General features: G+C 48.8%; 1 protein-coding gene and 1 long non-coding RNA gene across 3 annotated transcripts; one reads left to right on the top strand and one right to left on the bottom strand.

Annotated features, from left to right (window-relative positions):
- Window positions 1-2119: 2119 nt before the first annotated feature.
- Window positions 2120-3768, bottom strand: LOC109115258 (uncharacterized). The gene is made up of 2 exons (XR_016081245.1): window positions 3326-3768; window positions 2120-3283 (listed from the first exon to the last, which is right to left on the bottom strand). It is a non-coding gene; the product is annotated as an uncharacterized LOC109115258 (long non-coding RNA).
- A 1269-nt stretch (window positions 3769-5037) lies between these two features.
- On the top strand, window positions 5038-9357 carry LOC104605245 (uncharacterized). 2 transcript variants are annotated; one of them, XR_016081229.1, is made up of 3 exons: window positions 5038-5501; window positions 5582-8156; window positions 8231-8697. XR_016081229.1 is itself a non-coding variant. In XM_088896356.1 (3 exons), the coding sequence occupies exons 1-3, from the start codon at window positions 7352-7354 to the stop codon at window positions 9239-9241; spliced, it is 1740 nt and encodes a 579-aa protein (XP_088752482.1). In that variant the 5' UTR covers window positions 5989-7351; the 3' UTR covers window positions 9242-9357. The 2 variants fall into 2 exon arrangements, 1 of the variants encoding a protein (XP_088752482.1); XM_088896356.1 differs by lacking the exon at window positions 5038-5501 and adding an exon at window positions 8708-9357 and having other exon boundaries at window positions 5989-8156; window positions 8231-8631.
- Window positions 9358-13285: the final 3928 nt, after the last annotated feature.

The following is a 13285-nucleotide window of genomic DNA, read 5'->3' as shown; positions in this document are numbered from 1 at the left end:
TTGAAGGGCAATTTTGACTATTCAAATGTCACTTAATGGCTGATTAATGGACTAGTTAACGGTAGGTACTAGATTGTCACATTTTGAAAGTTTGGGTACTGTGTTGTCACATTTTAAAGTTTAGGGACCAAATAGTCACTCGAACCAAAGTACAACATACTAATCGGGAATTTTCCCTTAGTTTAAGAAAAATGAGCGTTTTGCTCCTCTCCTCTCCTCTCCTCTCCTCTCGCAGATGAGACATCTCTATCATCGTGGAACTTAAGCAAGTCGAACCCATCATCGTACTATGACAAGAAGTGGTTTTCCGGAGATAGGCGGTAGTTGACGGAGACAACCATGATGGGGATCTCCCGTGCGAACCAGTGGCAGGTGGGATTGTATAAGAATGAATCAGGGCGGAGTGTTGCAAATCCTCCGCCCTTAAAGAAGAGTATGATTGGCAGGCTAATGTTGGCCACGGGTTCTGTCAGAGTGTAGAGGCAGAACCAAAGGTCTCGGGTGGGATCAACTGTTATATCAATGCCCGTTAGAGGAGAGTGTGGGATCAACTGAATTTCTTATGCTCACATTTCCTCAAAGAAGAGAGAGAAGTTTGATGCCAAAGGTGAGAAATGTACCTTCCTTGGTTATAGTGATGAGTCCAAAGGTTACAGATTGCTGAATCTAACTACAAATGAGTTGCTAATTTCAAGAGATGTAATATTTGATGAAAAGGGGTCATGGAACTTTGAAAAAAATACCCACAAACAAAGAAATATGTTATAGAAGATGAAGAATAAGAGATGCCTAATGACCATGAGCATGATACAACTACATCAAATGCAAGGCCAGCAAACTCAAGAAGTTCAAACTCAACAAATTTCAGTCTAAGAATGGATCCCTCAAGTTCAAGAAACCAAGATCCATGGCAAATAAGCCAAAGTGATGTAGATTCAGATACTCCACCAAGAAATGTACGTTCACTTCAAGAAACCTTTGATTCTTGTGATATTGCATTTCTTGCATTAGAACCACAGAAATTTGAAGAAGTTTGGGTGAAAGCTATGAATGAAGAAATCGAAATGATAAAGAAGAACAAGACATGGGAGTTGGTAAATAAACCTAAAGAAAAAGAAGTGATTGGACTGAAATGGGTTTACAAAACAAAGTTCAATGAATATGTGTCAATCCAAAAGCACAAAGCAAGGTTAATGGCTAAAGGTTATGCTCAACAGCCGGGGGTAGATTTCCATGAGACTTTTGCACCAGTTGTAAGAATGGAAACAATCAGAACTATGCTTGCACTTGTTGTTCAACTACAACTACAAGTGTTTCAATTTGATGTGAAATCGTCTTCCTAAATAGAGATTTGGAAGAAGTTTATGTTGAACAACCATAAGCATATGTGATAGAAGGAAAGGAGGAGAAGGTTTACAAGCTTTGAAAAGCTTTGTATGGCCTAAAGCAAGCACCTCGGGCATGGCATAGCAAGATTGATAAATATTTTCTTAAGAATGGATTTGAAAAAAGTCCAAATGAGCCATCACTCTATGTCAAGAAGAAAGGTATGCATGATTTTATCCTTGTTTGTCTTTATGTTGATGATTTGATTTATACAAGTAACTGCCCAAAATTTTTGAATGAGTTTAAATTAGCAATGACCAAGGAATATGAGATGATTGATTTGGGGTTAATGAGATACTTTCTTGGGATTCAAGTGAAGCAAAGAAAAGGTGAAATTTTTATGTCCCAAGAAAATCATGTCGATGATTTGTTAAAAATGTTTCATATTTTAACATGTAAACCCTAGCTACTCCTATGGTTGTCAATGAAAAGTTGTCAAAGGAGGATGGAGCAGAATTGCTAGATGTATCAATCTACAAAAGCCTTGTTGATTCCTTGATTTATCTCACCAACACAAGGCCAGATATTGTTCTTGCTGTGAGCATTGTTTCAAGATACATGAACAAGCCAAGTAAAGTTCATTTTGGTGTAGCAAAGAGAATACTCAGATATGTGAAAGGAACCAAAAACTTTGGGCTGAAATATGAAAGTGAAAATGACTGCAAGCTGGTTGGATTTTCAAAAAGTGATTGGGCTAGTTCCATAGATGACCGAAAAAGCACAATTGGATATATTTTCTCTTTGGGAAGTAAAGTGATTTCTTGGTCATCTAAGAAGCAAAATATTGTGGCACTTTCTTCAGCTGAAGTATAATACATTTCAGCCACTAGTGCATCTTGTGAAGCAATTTGGCTTAGAAGACTTTTGAAAGACCTTCAATTTGTGCAAGATGGCCCAACTACAATCTACTATGACAACACTTCAGTTATTGCAATGACCAAAAATCCAGTTTTTCATGGAAGGACAAAGCACATTGAGCTGAGACAACACTTCATCAGAGAGTCAATTGAGAAAGGAGAGATTGAATTGAAGTTCATCAAGATTGAAGATCAAGTTGCTGATATCTTCACCAAATCCCTAGCTTCTGAAAAATTTCTACATTTTAGATCTCTAATGAAAATTACAAATTAAGAGGGGTGCTGAAAAGTTAGAATGGTAATTTTGTAGTTTTCCTTCATGTTTTGTCTTTTGTATTAAGTGGATTGTTTTGGGAGTTGGAAGCTAAAAGGTTTTGAGTGTAAAAGTAAAAGTCCTATATATTTCTTGTAACCTGGAACATTTTGTAGGACATCTCAAGAAGCTAAGAAGAAGTAAACCCAGAACTCTACGTGGGCTTTTCATCTTCCTCTCTTCTTCTCTTCATTCCATATTCCTCTTCTCTTCTATAGATTTTCTTGGTTCTTCGTTTGATTTTTACCACCACACTTCCATTGTTCCAACACAAGCTCTTCAACTCATAGTATAAAGATTAAAACCAAAAAATAAAGCACAAACAAACAAGAAAATGAGCAGAAATCGAAGTAGTTCAACAAAAAATAGAAAATAAAATAGATGATTATTGGAAAAGAAGATCAAAACCCACTTCCCTGCTTGAATGAACTGAATCATCAAATAAACTTCAAACCGAGACAAACACAATCTCAGGGAGCGAGAAAAGAGAGCATCTGACCAGCCTTCAACGTGGAACAGACAAGGAAGCGAACGCAGAACTAAGAGAGGAGACCAGAGAAAACTTTCTTCATCAACGAAGCCGAATGGAGGCGACGGAGAAGCTGCCATGCAAAAATGAAAAAGCTTGCTGGTTAATGAATGAAGTGGGGAAGAAACATTGGGAACACTAAGAAGGCTGGTCAGAGACATTGAAGCCTTCTAGGGCTTGAATGCATTTCTTCTAGAGCTTAAATGCGTGCAAAATACATTTTCGTTCTTCATCGCAGACATGCATTGCGGAGAATTCTAGCATTCTTGGAGACATTGAAGCTCCTTGTGGAGAATTCTGGCGTTCTAGGGCTTGAATTTGCAGTTTCAACTCTGAGATTTCTCGAAGGAGCACTTTCCGTTCCGAATTCCAGTGCGATTCTTCACGAATCCATCATTGCTCTTGGCGGAGCCACCGTTGCTCTTCTCTAAGACATCTTATTTCTTCTCTGTCCCAATTTGACGGATTTAAAGACAACGAAGAAGCAAAAACTAGAAACCCCTTGAGGCTGAGTGAAGAGAACTTGCGGACTTGAAACAAGGTGAATTTGAGCTTTGGAGGATTTTGAAGCCCGTGAGATAGGATCAGAGGTGGCTGAAGAGGGTGGAGTTGGAGAGGAACGGAGGACATTATAGAAGGCCGAATGAATTCTAGAGAGGAACGGACTTGAAATGGGGTGAATTTTGGCATCCGGTTTGAGCGGATACGTCCAAGTAACGGCCAAAAGTCCCGTTAACATTTGGATCTCCCAACCCCACCGACGTGTCTTTATCTGATTCCAGGTATACGCGTCAGAACGCGGACTCTGCCATGTGCGCCTACGTCAACTTTCATTTTGGAGAAGAGACGGTCATTATTCAATGAAACATTACAAATTTCTTTCTTTTCTCAGTTAATTTGAAGTTTTTATACATCTTATCTAGAGCTGGCTGAGAAGCTGAACTCCTAAAGGTTGTGCATATCATCCGAAAAGGTTTCTAAATATTAGGAAAGAAAACTTTTGTTGAAGCTTTGAAGGAGTGGAGGGCTCCTTACAGCCCTGAATAAAGAAAAACCACATTGCCCTGTTCGACAGAATCTTAAATTTTACTTGATAACATAAGTTACTTGACTGTGCTTTTTCACCAGCAGATGGTCCTGAACTCATTCAGCAATGGAGTAAAAGTGAACTCCAGTATCTCGTAATGGCCAAGTTGTCTTGTATAATCATCCAAATCATTGTAATCAGATCCTTATCATTCGTTGAATACTGCTCAAAGATATTTGTTAGAAATCTGCCGTGTATTTTTGCCTGTTGATATTCTTGACTGATAAGAACTTATTCGATATCATGTGCAATGGAGGATGTTTCTGAATGTTATACTTGTCTGAGAATGGTCCCAGACAAATGTCTGTTGATATTCTTTACCCATTGAATGTTGCTGGATGGTGTGACCGCCGGAAAGAATGTCGATGCCGGAGAAGAAATGTGGAGTCCGAGCTCGTTTTGGATTTCTGGGACGAGAGATGGAGACGGAAGGAACAGGGGTTCTGGACTTCTGGGACGAGAGAGGTGGAGACGGAAGGAACAGGGGTCGAAGTATAGGATTTTGGCCTGGGCGAGTTTGGGAGCTAATGGGACGGATTAGCTCCACACGCGTTAAGGGAGCGGCTTGTGGGGGAGGACAGGTGGCGCTTTTCGATTGTGTGGGGCGCTGATGCGAACTCAGATAAGACATGCCAGGCGTTGATTGTGAACATCAACACATGCATCTCAACGTGCATTGTGAACATCTCCCTCCCGTTACTTGAGACGGAAGATGTCCCCAATACACGGTTGGGATGTGATGAAGGGCGCGCTCTGTGCAGCGCCGATGCGAATTCCAATTACGAGTATCATCTGTTGACTCAATTGACTTACTTTTCAGCAGAGCGAACGCGTGAAGTATCTTCTTAAATACTTCCCCTTCCCCTGCATTTATTTTGCAGTCCACTGCATTAATTCATCTTTGCTATCTACTTCTCTCCTCCATGGCAAACCCCCATATCATTTCACTTACCCTTGTTGTAGCCGGAACTTTGGCCGGACTTCTGCCGGAGTCCGTTGTGGGACAAAACTGTGGTTGTGCCCCAGACCTGTGCTGCAGCCAGTATGGCTATTGTGGCAGAGGCAAGGAGTACTGTGGCCCAGGATGTCAACAGGGCCCTTGCAGCGGCGGAAGTAGTGGTGTTTCTGTTGCCTCTTTGGTGACACCAGAATTCTTTAATGGGATAATCGCTCAGGCCGCGCCCAGTTGCGCCGGCAAGAACTTTTACACCCGCGCTGCCTTCCTCAACGCCCTCAATTCCTATCCCCGCTTTGGCCGGGACGGGACTTCCGACGACTCCAAGCGTGAGATAGCAGCTTTCTTTGCGCATGTCACGCATGAGACTGGACGTAAGTTGACCTGCATTCTGAATTAAACATGGTTAATCTGTATCATATGCCTGAATCATTTCTGGTTTCTGGATTTGCAGACTTGTGCTACATAGGAGAGATAAAGCGCACCTCCATCTACTGTGATGACAGGAACTACCCGCAGTACCCATGTGCTCCAGGCAAAGCATACTACGGCCGTGGTCCGATTCAGATAACGTGGAATTACAACTATGGGGCTGCCGGCAGGAGCATCGGATTCGACGGTCTAAGGGATCCAGAGATTGTCGCCAGAGATGCCGTGGTGTCCTTCAAGACAGCGTTCTGGTTTTGGATGAATAATGTGCATCCCGTTACCGGCCAAGGATTTGGAGCAACAATCCGAGTCATCAACAGCGGTGAATGTCAAGGAGTCCCAAGTGCTGTTCAGAGACGCGTTCAATATTACAAGGTGATGATGCACAATCCGGCCGATCTTAGCTGTCAACGATCTTGCCTCTGAACCGGGTGGCAGGGACCTGAAACGGAGGGAGAAGAGAAGCTCCGGGGAGAACCCGGCATAAGGGCTCCGAAGCTCAAGTTAGAGTTTTTCAAAGGCAAGATAGACCAGATAGCGCAAAAGTTAGCATACCTCGTTTCTAGGGTAGGAGCCTTTTATAACCACCTCGCGCACTCACTTCCAGGCTTCCGTCAGATCGGGCATGATTACTTCTGAACTCTTGCCAGTTCGGATGTCATTTCCTCTGGCCGAACAGAACCGCCACTGCTCCTTTGTCGGAGCCGTCTCTGCGGCTAGTAACGACGGTGGCAGGTGGCGGTAGCAGGAGGCCGTTTGAAGTGTGGCTGTCAGGCGTCAGATCCCAAATCAGTCAGGTGCATCGCCCTTGGATACGGACGTCCTTGGTGTCAGGTACGTTTGGTCAGCTTGGTGTTTCGGAAGCGAAGTGTTGGAGTGAGCGAGATGTCTTGAGTTCGGTTTGGGGAGTGTTCCGAGCTGCCATGGGCCAGCTTGGGTCACAGCTTTGCGAGGCTTGGGGCCCAATATAGTTTGTGCTCCTTGCAGGGAGCTCAGGTTCTTGGTAGGGAGCTCGGGTTCTTAATAGGGAGCTCGGACTCTTAATAGGGAGCTCGGACTCCCAGTAGGGAGCTCGGGCTCTTGGTAGGGAGCTCGGACTCCCAGTAGGGAGCTCGGGCTCCTAGTAGGGCGATCTAGAGTTCGGGCTCAGTAGTGAGCTTGGACTTGCTTTCGATGTTTGCTTCGGGCGCTCTACTGTCCCGAGTTGCTTGTTTTTGCCACGTGTCGGGTGATTGCGAGGTCGGGCCAAATTCCCCTTCATCAATTGCCCCCCACTCCCTGCGACAAGGGTCCCGTCTTTGTGCGGGGAGTTCGTAAGGTAGCAGGATGGTTTTGGTCCGTGCTTAGCGCGCTCGCTTTAATTTGATTTTCAAAAAAGGGCGCGCGTTTGGGAGATGTGACGGCAGTCGTTCGAGAGTTGCGCTGCAGACGCTTTTATTGCGAGGAGACGTGCGCCGACACCCCGTCAGTTTCGGGAAGACGTGTGCTGACACCTCGTTAGTTTCGGAAAGACATGCGTTGATTGGCTTCGGAAGACGTGCGATTTAGCGCGGTTGTGGGCCGTTGGATTGGCTTCGATCTGGGCCGTCGCTTTCCGGCCGCAGTGGATATAAATAGCGCGCGGGGGGGGGGGGGTGTCCTTGCTACTGTTGTACCTCTTGAGCTCGCGCCTAAGTTTCAGTTCGCGTCCAGGCACTTCAGCTCGCGTCCCAGGTTCCTTGCCTGTTCGAGCTTTCGCGGTCTTCTTCAGTCTTCTTCCCGGGTGAGTGCTTTTGGAATCCCGTTCTATTCTCTGATGTCTAGTTCGGAGGGTTCAGACTGTTCAAGCGGGTCTGGTGTAGGTTCTACCAACCAATTTGCGTCCCTTGGTAGTTCAAGTGAGCCCGATGTAGGTCCTGAGGAATGGGTTGAACCTACAGGCCGAGGTGCTTCGGGTAGGTCGGCGTCCACCTCCCGTCGCGGCCGGGTTTTAGATCAGTTCGGTCCTTCGACTATGACGCCTGAGGGACTTCAATCCTTCATAGACTACTACGACTTGCCCAGGGAGCACGCCTACTTCATCCCTACGGGTAGCTTCCCTTGGGAACACGGTCCTGATGAGATCATGATTTTCCGGGAACAGGTCGCTGCGGGGCTGCGACTGCCCTTTCACCCTCTTCTCGTCGAGGTTCTAAACCACTTCGGTGTGACGGTCGGCCAGCTTCGCCCGAACTCCATTAGGAATTTAGTGGGGACGATCTCTTTATTTTGTGACGAGAACTTTCCTTTGGATCTGGAGATTTTCTCCTCCATTTTAATGTTGAAAAAGCAAGCGGGTCCCCTTCCTAGGCGTAGGCGGGCATACTACCTGTCCCCTCGCACAGGCTTCAAGCTCTTACACGGACTCCCTAATAAGGTCCTGGCGTGGAAGCGGGACTATTTCGAGGTGCGAAGTGCACTGGGGTGGCCGTTTCAGACCGGCTGGGGGATGGTCGCTCCCGACTCCGGCGTCACACTTGATAAGGAGACGGCGAAGGGCCTCCGGCAATGGGCGCGGCTCGGGCTGGAGTGTCAACGGTATCTGACGGAGGCCAAGCTTATTGCTGCGGGCCTAAGTTCGGGTAAGTTCTTTCCCTAGCGATCCTGTCTTGCTCTTCTTTTACGTGTCTTACTGATGCCGAACTCCTTTTCGCAGGTACGATGGACTCTCGAGGGACCCGAGGTGGGCACTTGTTCCAGGGCATGAAGAGGAGAAAACGGGTGGCTAAGCGAGCTCGCGCCGAACCGCCCCAGGGTGCAGAGCCCGAGGTGCCGGACTATTCGGCGGAGGAGCCAGAGATGGTTCCTCCTATGCAGGAGCCGGCGGGGGCTCCTTATGCTGAAACCACACACATAGGGGCTCCCGCTTACTCCGAGTCTGCCCATACGCGAGCTGGGCCGTCGGGCTCGGAGGCCCCGGGGGGCTTCAAGAGCGTGCTGTCGCCTGTTCATGCTCTTCAACGGAGTAAGGAGGCGATGTTTCCCGAGGAAGTTGCGGCGTGGACCGAGCTCCCTCTGCACCAAGTGGCCTGCCGTGCCGTTACTCATGCTATGGTGGTAAGTGCTCCCTTCTTTAGAGTTCTTCGGCTTTTATTCTTTTATTCGTTCCTTTGATCCCGTTTTCCTTTGATAGGTGAACTCTTCTATTCACGCCTTAGCGAACCTGGTGGAGAGATGCTCGAGGCAGGCGCGAGCTGCCGAGAAGGCTGCTCGAACTGCCGAGGAGGCTGCTGCTCGCCTCGCGCGGTCTAGGCAGGCGAGGTCTCAGAGAGATGCCGAGGCCATGGGAGTGGTGGTGAAGAATATGGCGGAATTGAAGCTGGACCTGCAGCACCAGGTCGAGTATCTTCAGGAGGATATCAGGGAGAGGACTCAGATCTTCTCTCAAGGCATCGAAGACGCGAAGAAGAAAGCTGTCAGTGATTATATTGCTTCGCCGGATTTCGATGATCTGATGGTGGACTCCTACAGGAGGGGTTTCAAGCTAAGCCGGTGGATGATCCGGAATACGTACCCCGAGCTCGATACTAGCGCCATATCCACTTCGCGCATTACTCAAGAAATGGCTAATGCTGCGGATGCCGAACCGGACTCCGAGGGGGAGGCAGGTCCTTCGGGTGTTGTCGAAGTGGCTTCTGATAATGATGAAGTAGCTCCTGGCTTGTAAAATGAAATGTACACATCTATCTGAAATAGAAATGGCTTTTTTTTTTTTGAATGTACACATCTATCTTAAATGAAATGGCTTTTTGTTCAAGTGTTGGTTGTCCTGTCTTCGAGCTGCGTTTTTTGCCGAACTGACCATTTCGGTCCTTCAATTCGTTTTCTACCTAGGCTTCGGGGTACTTGCCTTGGTGGTCTATAGGTAGTATCTTCTTAAGTTGACGACGTTCCATGCTTGGGGTACTTGTTTTCCTTCTAGGGTTCCGAGCTCGTATGCTCCCCCACCGAGTGCTTTCTTTACTCTATAGGGTCTTTCCCAGTTTGGTCCAAGTTTCCCTACGCCGGGTTCGGGAACCATGACCTTACGGAGAACCAGGTCGCCGACGCGGAAGTTCCTCTTCTTTACTCGCGCGTTATAATACCGAGCTACCTTTTGTTGGTAGGCCGCAGTTCGGATGTGCGCGAGGTCTCTCACTTCGTCCAGTAGGTCGAGGTTGGTGCGTAACTCGCCCTCGTTTGTCTGTTCGTCGTACGCTTCTAGTCGCAACGTAGGCACTTCGATTTCTGCCGGGATCACCGCCTCGGTGCCATAGGTGAGGTTAAAGGGGGTCTCTCCTGTGGCGGTTTTTTCCGTGGTTCGGTGAGCCCATAGAACACTTGGTAGTTCGTCTGCCCACAAACCTTTGGCTCGGTCCAATCGTGCTTTCAGTCCGCGGAGGATGGCTCTGTTCATTACTTCTGTTTGGCCATTTGCCTGCGGGTGTGCGACCGACGTGAAGTTCTGACTAATTCCCATACTTTGGCACTATTCTTGGAACTTGATATCTTCGAACTATTTGCCGTTGTCGGAGATCAGTACCCGAGGTAGCCCGAAGCGACATACAATGTTCTTCCAAAAGAAGTTCTGTATGTTTCGGGCTGTAACTATTGCCAAGGGTTCAGCTTCTATCCACTTTGTGAAGTAATCTACTGCCACCACTAGGAATTTTCTCCCACCTGTCGCTGGTGGGAATAGCCCCAGGAGGTCGATGCCCCATTGGGCGAAGGGCCATGGGCTGGTGAGGTATTTGAGGTCGGCAACGGGCTGATGGTGGATGCTGGCATGCTTCTGACACTTGTCGCATTTTCTGACGAGTTCGATTGCCTCTGTCTTCATCGTTGGCCAGTAGTATCCTTGTCGAAGTGCTTTTTTGGCGAGGGCTCTGCCCCCCAGGTGTGCGCCGCACAAGCCTTCATGGGTGTCGCGGAGTACCAACTCGGCTACGGCTGGGCGTAAGCATCGCAGGTAGGGGAGCGTGTAAGATCGTCGGTACAACCGTTCGTCTATCATGACGTATTTGGTTGCTTGGCGCTGCACCCTCTTGGCTGCGTTGTGGTCCGTGGGGAGGGTTCCGTCTAGCAGGAAGCTCGCGAGTGGGTCAATTCAGCTCGGCTCTGCTTCAGTGACGGGAGCGATCTCTTCTGCCCCACCGAGAATGCTGGGCCGAGGTAGTCCTCTACGTACACGGTTCTCCTAGCGTTGTGGCTCGTGCTAGCTAGTCGGAACAGGGCATCGGCTTCAGCGTTCTCTGACCTCGGGATTTTCTTGATGAAGTGTGACTGGAAGTTGAGCAGAGCCTCCTTTACTTTTGCCAAATATGCAATCATTGTGAGCTCGCGCGCTTCGTATTCGCCTGTAACTTGGTTGACTACGAGCTGGGAATCACTGCTGATAACCATGTGCTTTGCTCCAACCTTGTGCGCCAGGTTTAGCCCGGCTATCAGCGCCTCGTACTCCGCCTCGTTGTTGGATGCCGCGAACTCAAAGCGTAGTGCGTATTCTAGTTTTGTTCCGCTTGGGCTACGTAGCACTATTCCAGCCCTGCTGCCTTGTTGGTTCGAGGGGCCATCTACGTGAAGGATCCAGGGCTCCTGCTCCCAGTTCGCGCTTGGTCTAACCAGGAGGGATGCCACACTGGCTGCTACTTCACGGGGTTCGGACTCGTTTGGTTTGGGAGCTCCGAGTTCGCCCGAACTGGGGATCTCGGGCTTGACTGGCTCACGGGCTTCGAGGCTAAACGTGCATTCTGCGATAAAATCTGCCAAGGCTTGGGCCTTAATGGCAGTTCTTGGCTTGTACTGGAGATCGTATTCGCTGAGTTCGATGGCCCACTTCGTCAGTCGGCCGGAAACCTCGGGTTTGTGTAAAACTTGTCTCAGAGGCTTGTCGGTCAGGACGATGACGGTGTGAGCCTGGAAGTACGGGCGGAGTTTCCGCGCTGCTATCACCAGTGCGTACGCTAGCTTTTCTATCTGCGGGTACCTTGTCTCTGCTCCCTGCAAGATTTTACTAACATAATATTTGGGTCGTTGGACCCGGTCTGCCTCCTTTACTAGTACCGAACTGACCACCTCGTCGCTAGCCGAGAGGTACAGTTCTAAGACTTTGCCTTCCTCGGGCCGAGCTAAGGTTGGCACACTGGCGAGGTAACCTTTTAGCTCGTCAAACGCGAGCTGGCAGTCTTGGGTCCATTCGAACCCTTTGCCTTTGATTGCTTTGAAGAAGGGTAGGCAGCGATCTGCCGACTTGGACATGAAGCGGCTTAGAGCGGCTATGCGGCCGTTTAGCCTTTGAACTTCTTTTACTTTCCGAGGCGGTCTCATATCTAGGATGGCTTTTATCTTGTCCGGGTTGGCCTCGATACTGCGCCGATTGACAACGTAGCCTAGGAATTTGCCCGAGGTGACGCCAAAGACACATTTGTTGGGGTTCAACTTCATGCTAAACTGACGCAGGATTTGGAAGACAGAGTCCAAGTCTTTTATTAGTTCTCATGAAAACCATTTCTTGACGACCATGTCGTCTACATTGCACTCTATCTTTGTGCCGATCAGGGGCCGAAACAGCCTATTTACAAGTCTTTGGAAGGTCGCCCCGGCATTTTTTAACCCGAAGGGCATGACCTTGTAACAGTATAGACCGAACTCGGTTATGAAGCTGGTTATTTCCTCGTCGGACTGGTCCATCCGGATTTGGTTGTAGCCTGAGTAGGCATCCAGGAAGCTTAGCAATTCATGTCCCGAGGTCGCGTCCACTAGGCGGCTGATCCTAGGAAGGGGGAAGCAGTGTTTCGGGCAAGCTCGGTTCAAGTCGGTGTGGTCGACGCACATGCGCCACTTGCCGTTCGCCTTTTTCACCAGCACAGGGTTGGCCACCCAGCTTGGGTAATGGACTTCCCTTATGAAGTCTACCGCGAGGAGCTTCTCGACTTCCTCGTCGACCGCCTTCCTGCGCTCTGGGGCTAAGTTCCGTTTCTTCTGTCTAACGGGTCTGACTAAAGGGTCAGTGTTAAGTTTGTGAGTTATAAGACCAGGGTCAATACCGGGCATATCGGCCGCGGACCATGCAAAAATATCTAAATTTTGGAGTAAAAAACTTACCAGTTCGGTCCATAGGGGTTCTTTGACGGAAGCACCAATTTGGAGTGCGCGAGCTGGGTCCGTAGGCGAGGTTGGGATCGCGACTGTTTCTTCTGTGGGCGAGGCTCGTTCTTCGCCTTGTTCCACGGGCCGCTCCAGATCGAGGTCACCGGCCGCCTTGGTCTTTCCCTTTGGGGCGGCAACGTAGCACTTGCGGGACTCGAGCTGGTCACCCCGCGCTACCCCCACACCGAAGTCCGTAGGGAACTTCATGGCCAAGTAGTAGGTGGAGACCATCGCCCGCAGGATATGCGTGATTGGCCGCCCTATTATGGCATTTTATGGGGCTGGGGGTCGCGACCACCAGGAAGTCGTGGTTGAGTCTGACCGCACAAGGCCACGTGCCGACTTCCACAGGCACTGTTATTTTTCCAATGGGCCTGACTTCTTCTCCGCTGAAGCCCACCGGGGGGGTGCTTGCGGGCCTTTGTTCGCTCCTCGGCTGCTGTAGCCGATCAAACGCCGATTTGAAGAGGATGTCCGCCGAGCTGCCCGAATCTACGGGTATGCACCTAACCTCGAAGTCGCTGAACCTTAGTTTAATGACATGCGCGTCATCGTGAGGGTAGCGAACTCCTCGCGTGTCGTC

The sequence above is a fragment of the Nelumbo nucifera genome, chromosome 1, assembly GCF_055504915.1.
Source record: "Nelumbo nucifera cultivar China Antique chromosome 1, China Antique-T2T, whole genome shotgun sequence".
Classification (NCBI taxonomy): Eukaryota; Viridiplantae; Streptophyta; class Magnoliopsida; order Proteales; family Nelumbonaceae; genus Nelumbo; species Nelumbo nucifera.
The sequence above is the reverse complement of the archived record's forward strand: the minus strand, read 5'-3'. Positions and strand labels throughout refer to the sequence as shown.